The sequence below is a fragment of the Merops nubicus genome, unplaced genomic scaffold (genome assembly GCF_000691845.1).
Source record: "Merops nubicus isolate BGI_N331 unplaced genomic scaffold, ASM69184v1 scaffold19910, whole genome shotgun sequence".
NCBI classification, from domain to species: domain Eukaryota; kingdom Metazoa; phylum Chordata; class Aves; order Coraciiformes; family Meropidae; genus Merops; species Merops nubicus.
In genome coordinates, this window is record NW_008581073.1 from 6000 (window position 1) to 14174 (window position 8175).

Sequence of the window (8175 nt, forward strand, 5' to 3'; positions counted from 1 at the left end):
ATCCTAAATCAAAGCCTGCCAACACTGGAGCCTGGCCAGTCCTCCCACCTCTTGCAAAGGCTGCTCTCAAAGGACTTTGCCATCTCTGTGCAAAGAGCCCACCTGCTGCCTATTGGTGAGGCCAAGTGTCCAGGCTGTGAAGCCAACTTCGGGCTCCTCTGAGATCAGATGGACATGGAATCGTCCGTAGGCAGCTTCACCCTGGGTGGGCCAGAACTCCAGGTATGTCTGGGGAGGAGAAGACACACGTGATCACATACGGCCCCAGCCTGTGCTCAGCACCTTGCATGGCTGTGCTCACACCAGCCCATCTCCCACGGAACAGTGCACGTGGGTGCTCTGCCTGCCATTTGCTGGGGACCAACCCATGGTGCTGCAACCAGAATTAAAACACTCCTGGAGGGAGGACAGCTGGAGAGGGGTAAGCAAAACCTGAGGGACGCTCCCTTGCTGTGTGACTGGGGACACCCCACCGCTGCAGTTCAGTGGTGCTGGGACTGCCTCAGGCCTCTTCCAGATGGAGCCCACAAGCTGGCAGTGGGCTCTTGCAGCAGGCAGGGTCTCGTGAGAGGAGCCATGTAGGGTGAAGGCAGAAAGCACACTGCAGGGCCCCAAGGGGAGCCAGGAGAGGGGTGGGCTGTGCGTGGGCTGCTGACCTCGTCCAGCTCTTGGAGCTGGTTCAGCACAACTACTGATGTGCAGGTGTAATCCCAGATCAGAGCCCAGAAATCCACCAGCGTGGTGGCAAAAGGCAGTTGGGTGATGATGAGTCTGTCCTCCTCGGTGTAGGTCTGCAAAACACACCAGGGTGTGGGGAAGGAAAAAGTCATGCAACCTACCCTTTGAGAGCCCCTCCTGCAGCTGGAATGTCTCCCTGCCTCCCCACAGCCAGTGCTCTGGAGACCCAGGGCAGAACCCAAGGAGACACAAGGCACCCCAGCCCTGCTCAGAGCACACTTGCACCCCAGTGCCCCTTCAGCTCATCACACCTAGGCTCTGCCCCAGCAGGCAAGAGCCAGGAGCTGTAGCAGCCCACTGAGCTGCCTGGGCAGTAGGGCTTAGGCTGATCATGGGGTCATCTCCCGACAGCAGATACTCTGAGAAAGCTCCAGGGCTGGGACACCTCAAGCTACGGTGGCATGATATACCCCTGCCTTGAGCAGTGATGTCTAGAGTGGGTCTTTGCTGCTCTCAGCAGCTCCCACTCCCCCCCTGGGGCTGGATCCTTACATTGACAAACACAGCGTTGATGTAACCTGGTGAGCCATCTGCATTCAGTGAGGACATCAAGATGGGCCTGAAGCAATCCGCTGTGGAGGCAAGGGGCAGAGAGAGAAATGGTGAACCATCCTCTCCCCACGCAGAGGCATGGAGTTTCCCCACAAGCCGTGGTGTCAGTGTGGCTCCCTGTGGCAGGGGCTGGCGGGGCTTAGATGAGCAGACACCACCAGCCCCATGGCCATGACAGCTCAGGGCTGCCTGACACACGAGGTCCAAAACCCAATGGACAGAGGCACAGCAGGACCACCCTCCTGACTGGTCCCTGTTGCCTCATCTGGGCTCCTCCACTGGGAAAGATTAGACACAGGGATATGTTTATCCCTAGTGTACCCCACAAGTGTCTGCCTCCAGCAAACCCAGAAGGAAACGGGGATAAGCTCTTGCTCCTATGGAGGGACCAGCCTAATATATACTTATTATAAACCAGAAAATGATGATTTGACCTAGGGCAGAGCCTGCCAGTGGGATGGTGCTGGGGGAAGAAGCAACAGGGCAGCATCATCCCCCTGCTGCTCTCAGGAGCTGTGTCACAGAGCAACAGGCTGCCCAGCCCTGCCAGCAATACCTGGCAGGATCCCTGGCTTGCGGTTCTTGGGCTGGTTGCTGGGTTTCTCTGCTTCTCTGCATGGCAGGAGCTGGAACAACTCTGAAAACTTCTGTAGAGCCTGTAGGAATGACTCAGCCAAGCTAGTCCTGCTTGTCAGCTCCTCCCCTCCTTCAGCCACTGCTCAGCAATGCTCTTCCATCTCCATCCCACAGCTGGGGAAGGGAGCAGGAGGGAGGAGGCACCACAGACCAGACCTAATGCACCAGATCCTGATGGTACCTTGAACTCCTTCTCAAGGTCATAGTTGTGCCTCGAGGTCTCAGCTTCTCGAAGGCAGCGGACACGGCTGGCGATGCTCTCCACTGGAACACCCGTGCTCCCACAAAGCAAGCCTTCAAGCAGCGCCTCGTACAAGAAGGTGTACTGCTCCTGCATGAGGACTCGTGTCAGCTCCACAGACTAGAGCTGCCCTGGGGCTCCAGACCACCAGATCACTGGCAGGGACCTGTGCCAGGTCTATCCTTCATCTTCCTGCTGTGGGGCCCTGAGGCCAGACTCGTCTCAGTGCAGACAGCTCTGCTCTGAGAAACAGCCAGAAGCTACAGCCCAGATAAAACCATCTTCCTGTGGTTTAATGCTCCCTCCTAGACCAGACCCCTACTCTGGGGAAGGAAACCCAGAAAAACAGTGAGCTAGTTAGTATTCCCACAAGCAGGTGGATGGTACTGCCTAAGCTAGTTTCCTCTAAAGGATCCAAGCACTGAGCAGATCATGGGGGCACAGTCCCTAAGGCAGGAAGGACACTGCTGCTCAGAAGATGCCACAAAAGCAGACATCCTGAAAGCCTGAAGGACATGTGGACTCCTGTTCATGCTGCTTGCCTACAGGTCAGCCCTTTGTACCAGGATGACTGCTACATATGCATGCTGCTGGCACCTCAGAGGATCTCATAGAAACAATGGATCCTGACTAGGTTTGGACACAGCACTGAAAACAAAGTCTCCTGCAGATTATCTAGCAGCTCCAGTCCCTGTGGCTAGACCATGAACAGTGCAGCCAGTGTGGCTTTGCACCCCACATCCCTGGAAAAGGTGGAAAGCAGACCTGCAGCCTCAGATGTGCAGGAAGCCCGTAACTCTCCTCACCTCAGTCTGCACCATGCTGACCCGCTGCTCCCGCAGCCTCCGCACGCAGTGAAACACATCCACCTTCCCCTCGGCCTTCCCCATCTTCAGGAGGAAGTCCAGGGCAATGAAGGTACCTGTGCGTCCGATCCCTGCACTGAGGACACAGAAAATTGGGAGTCAGTGCTGCCCTGGCCAGCTTTGCTCCAGCATGGAAGTGTCCCCAGCCCAGTACCTGCAGTGCACCAGCACAGGCCCAGCAGGAGCTTCCAAACCCCTCTTGTTCACCACCTCCACTAACCACAGGAGCTGAGCAGGGTTTCTGGGGACCCCATGGTCTGGCCACAGAAGGTAATGAAACTGCTCCACCACTCTTGGGAGAGCACAGCCTACCTACACAGAGGGAGACATGGCTGGGAGAAGGAAGCAAGAATCAGCCTGGACATTTGCATGAAGTAACTGCAGGCCAACATGTAGAAAGCAGTGGAAAAAAAAAACCAAAAACATTTCAAGGGGTCATTAGCACACAGGGTTCCCTCCAAGACCGCCACTGTGATGCTTGTTCCCCTATACCTCATCAAACAGCAAAGGGCAAATTTACCCAGCACATAATTCACTTTGCTCTCTGCTTCCTCATGCTGTGAACAATGCACTCAGAGCAGTAAATGCAGCATGTACCACAGAGGAAGAAAAAAAATTAAAATCATAGTTTAGTGTTTCTATAGTCAATGAAAAGCCTTGGTTTCTGCCAGAAAAGGTATTTCCTTAGCCTGGTACTGCACTGAGATCACTTTTGTTACCAGCCCATGATGTATTTTTCCCTAAACACCACACTGACTTGGCCTGAAATAATAAACTGCTATGTCCCACCATCAGGTGCTCTTGGAGCTTTACCTTTCAGCTAGGCGTTCTTTATATTGTATCTGTTTTCCCCTCCTTGCATCTCCTTTAGTTTATGCTTATTATCTGAGGTATAACTTCAGCAAAAGTTCCTGTCTTGAGAAATGTCCTTATGTAATGATCTTAAACCATAAACTACCTGTTCAGTTTTAGGAGCTCTAAGTGACCATGGAGCTTCAACATGAGCCCTTTGAAGACTGGCCCAGGTGACAGGCAGGCACCTGTCCCCTCATCCTGGATGTACAGGTGACATTTTATATCCCTCAACTGCTCTTATGCCTTTTGGGATGCATGGTCTGCCCAAGTGCATCACCAGTCTAGACTCAGCTGGGGTGACCACTGGAGGTGACCAGTTGCCTGGCACAGAAACTTGGGCTGATGTCCTGGTATGGCATGCAGTGATAGCAATGCTGACTTGCTAGTGCTGGAGATCCTGGAGGCCATGGAGACCTCCCCACAGAGTCTCTTGGCTGACAGCTCCCACCAGCTGCTGAAACCCAAAAACATCCTGCCTCAACACCTCGGTGACATGCCAGGCTTACCTTCTGCAGGCAGAAGATGCGTGTGACAAGGCCCGTGGTGGTCCTGATGTTGTTGAGTGTTACAGTGAAGTCCCCATAGACCTGCTCCTGCTCTGGCCAATACTGCTCGCACTTGGTCTGTCAACAGCAGCAAGACTGCTAAGCACCAGCAAACTCCTGAGGGGAGTGTTGCAGGCCAGCAGTGGTGTGGAGCTGCTTGGTGCCCTCACTGACAGCTGTACAGCAAGCAGAGCAAAGCAAAGCAGTCGAGGAAGCCTGGGCTCCGCCGAGGCACAAGCTGAGCACAGACTGCCATGGTTTCTCTACCTTGTTCTGCTCCACTAAGCCCGTCAGCATCACAATGACCGAGGTCTTCTCCTGCCAGACCATCTGCCAGAAATCCACCACCGTCCCAGGCAAGGGGCCTTGGGGAGGAAGAGAAGAACCCTGTGCCTGTGTCCAAACTGTGGGGGTGTGGCTGCTCCCAGGCACAAATCATTTGTTCCCAAGCTGTGAGCAGCCCTGGGCTTCCCATTGCCCGGGGACTAACACTGCACAGTGGGGGCACAGTAGCACCTGGCAGGGGGTGCTGAGCACTTTGGCTTTATCATCTATATTAGAGACTGTGACAGACTAATGCATCTTGCTTTACACTGTTGGAAGGAGTCTGTCTCTGAGTGCACTGAGCACAGACCTGTCAGGCATTTGCAGGTTTGCCTTTGTCATGCCAGCCTCCAAAGGGAACAAACTAGGCTTGCGGGTGGAAGGACCGTGCCCTCACCCTGGGCAGTGCAGACACCAGCTCCAGCTGGCCACTTCCAAACTGAGGCCTTCTGTGCCCTGCAGCAGCCATACCCACAGTCCAAAACAGAGGCCCAAGAGATACAGGGCCTTGGACTGCGCCATTAACAGCTCCTAGACTGTTCCAGTCCCCCAGTCCCCAAAGTGCTCAGGGCAGCATCGAGTATCTCCTGAGCATGAGGGCTGGGAGCACCCACCTTGAGCTGCAATGAAGAAGCGTGGACTTCGGTAGCTCTGTGTGGGAGAGGTTCAAACATCTCTGAGCACAAGTTAAATGTTTAGCAGGAAATGAAATAAATGACTCATCCCCACAGGCACCAGAGCAGAGAGCCCTTGGCACAGCATGTCCCATAGCACCATTCCTGGCCAGCACAGAGACTGGATACCCAGGGGCTGCACACCGTGGCTCCTGTCACCTCACACAGGTCCCTGTTTGTTAGAGATGAGAATTGCACAAAAACCCAGAGCACTCTGAGCAGCTCAGAGAGGATGCATGGAAAGTGACATCCCAAGATCTGCCAGCACATGACAGCAGATCCGTGCAATCAGGACTGTTCTCACACAGCTCATCCAGGCACCTCTCCTACCCCACCTAGGCACCTCTAGCCTGCCCAGGGCAGCAATTCCTTGCTACCTACATCCACATAGCTGGCATTGATGTAGTCATTCCCTGTGTCAGAGGGCTGCAGCACCACACGGCAGTGATCATCTGAAAGAGAAGGGAGGTGGGAGTCAGTGAACTGTCTCTGTGGGACAGCAACAAAATGACTGTTTAAGGAGGGGGATGTGATTTAGGAAAGTCCAAGACCATCCACTCCCTCTTCAGCATCACTCCAGGCCATGGGACATGTTCAGAGGTAAAGAACAGCTAATGAGATGAAAGGTCACATGGTACAGCAGGAAATGCAATGTGTTTTCAGGGAAGACTGTTAATGCAATGGCCAAATGTCCACACCATATGGGGCGCAAAGGAGCTTTAAGTTTTGATAGAAATCAGGTCACTCTCTCTTCTTTCCCACCAATAGCCACTTCTGGATGGGACATGGCAGTGTTTAGTGGTGATTAACATCAGGAACAGGAATACAGTGATGAACGAATGAGTAAGCTTGCAGGGAGATTTGAGAAGCAGAACAAGGATTCTCCAACTGGATATAAAACAGTGAGGCATCATGATTTTGGAATCTCTCTCTGGGTTTCACTCACCACAGAACATGAGACAAAGAGCCTAGCATTGCTGAATTACTGGAGAGGCACCTACACCAGCCCAGCACCCTGAACCGCCCCTTCCAGTGCCTGTGCCAGCCCCTGGAGAGCTCTGCTTACACGGGATGATGCTCTTGTAGCGGTTCTTGCCCTGGTTACACAGCTCCTTCCCAGCATCGCAGGGGTGCAGCAAAGTGGAGGACAGTTGCTGCAGAGCAGAAGGACAAGCCTGCTCAGCATTGGAACAAGCTCTGTGGCTGGCCTGGGTCAAGGACATCACTCATGCAAAGAAGGGGTGAGGGCTGGATGGACAGTGCAGCCAGGTGGAAAAGCAAAGTTAAATGAAACCTGATACTCCCTCAGACGCCCAGCATCATGTCTGTCGACAGATTCATCCTCTGTCTGCTCTGCCTCTATTTCTGCCCTCTTAAACTTCTTCAGAGCCTCCAGCAGTTCCTCCACGGGGATCTGGGTGTTCAACCTGCACGCACCTACAGAGACCAGAAGGCCAGGAATTTAGCATGTACCTGATGGCTGGCCCTGGAGCTCTGCAGCTGGGAGTGAGCTGACATTGTGGTTGTCAGGACTCCAGCAAACGCTGCACGTTCCTCTGCACAGAGGTCCCTTTCTCCTGGGAGGTGTCCCTTTCCCCATGCCAGCCAGCTCTGATGCCTTGTTCCTGTAAGGACCTTACAGAGCCTGTAAGCAGCCTGCCTGTGCCTTGAACAGACAGCCTGTGCAGACATGGCACGGGGGTCTCTGCTCATACGGCACCTGTCTGCAGGGGGACAGCACCGGTGTTCTCCGAGGTTTTTGAACCACTGTACTTTCGCCTGCAAAAGAGCAAGTCAGGCCCATTGACCAGCAGTAGAGAGAGACAGAAGAGAGGCTGCTGCCCTGCCTCCCACCTCACCTCAGGTGTCCACTTAGACACTCCCTAACAGTGCAAGGTGCTGGATGCCTCACAGAGAGGAGGAGACATGAGACACATACTGACCTGAAGCGCACAAAGAGCAGCAAAATCCCCAGTGCCAGGAGTGCAACGACCAGCGCTACTGCCACAACCATGGGCATCCTGCTCAGCAGAGGCACCGGCTTCTGCACTGCAACCAGGAGAGCCCAGACTCAGACTCCAACACAGCCTTAACCAAGCATCGGGAGATCCCACAGGGCCATGGGATGAAAACCAGCTTCCATCATTTCCACCACAGTGGAAATGTGGACTGCAAAGTATCTAAGCTAGTGCAGAAAGAGCAGGTGCTTGAATGGTGTGATAGCCTTCAGTGTGGATGGGCTGTGTCTCCAGGACTGCGCCAGGCACAGCCAGAGCCTGGTGAGGTGTTTGTGTTTCTGGGGTTGCACGTGCACAGGGGAGCACTATGGCTAGGATGCAGTATGTGGTGATGGAAGGGATGATGCACAATGTCTGGCTACCACTGGTTCCACACTTGCAAAAGTGGCCTGAAGATGTCCAAAGCCCATCCACCAACGACAGCCTCAAGATCCAGAGAAATTCCATGAAGGTGGAAGCAGGAAAATGAGACCTCAGCGCTCAACATTTGGGAGAGTGTCATGGCTGAGGTTTCTTCTGGGATGATCAACCCACATAGGGGAAACTAAAGTCTTCCTCTGCCCCGCCCTGACCTCAGTGCTGCTGTGCTGGGGCAGCTCCTTTGCGCAGGCCGGGGACAGGCTGTGCACCGGGAACACGGCGGGGAGAGGCTGGGGAAGAGGCAGCGAGGGGCCACTTACCGAGGGAGAAGCTGTAGCAGACGCAGCTGAACTTGTCTGCCTGTCG

At 54.2% G+C, this 8175-nt stretch overlaps 1 protein-coding gene across 1 annotated transcript in view; it reads right to left on the reverse strand.

The window, feature by feature from the left end:
• LOC103780937 (receptor-type tyrosine-protein phosphatase mu-like) overlaps positions 1-7480 on the reverse strand; it is a gene marked incomplete at its 5' end in the record, with an annotated part of 9142 nt that extends 1662 nt beyond the window's left edge. The window contains 15 exons of the mRNA XM_008948644.1: positions 103-228; positions 657-791; positions 1231-1310; positions 1847-1946; positions 2108-2257; positions 2974-3109; positions 3526-3590; positions 4395-4511; positions 4701-4798; positions 5372-5408; positions 5813-5883; positions 6498-6585; positions 6726-6868; positions 7152-7210; positions 7375-7480. Of these exons, the coding sequence (XP_008946892.1) occupies positions 103-228; positions 657-791; positions 1231-1310; positions 1847-1946; positions 2108-2257; positions 2974-3109; positions 3526-3590; positions 4395-4511; positions 4701-4798; positions 5372-5408; positions 5813-5883; positions 6498-6585; positions 6726-6868; positions 7152-7210; positions 7375-7480 (1511 nt within the window). The remainder of the gene's footprint in view (positions 1-102; positions 229-656; positions 792-1230; positions 1311-1846; positions 1947-2107; positions 2258-2973; positions 3110-3525; positions 3591-4394; positions 4512-4700; positions 4799-5371; positions 5409-5812; positions 5884-6497; positions 6586-6725; positions 6869-7151; positions 7211-7374) is intronic.
• Positions 7481-8175: the final 695 nt, after the last annotated feature.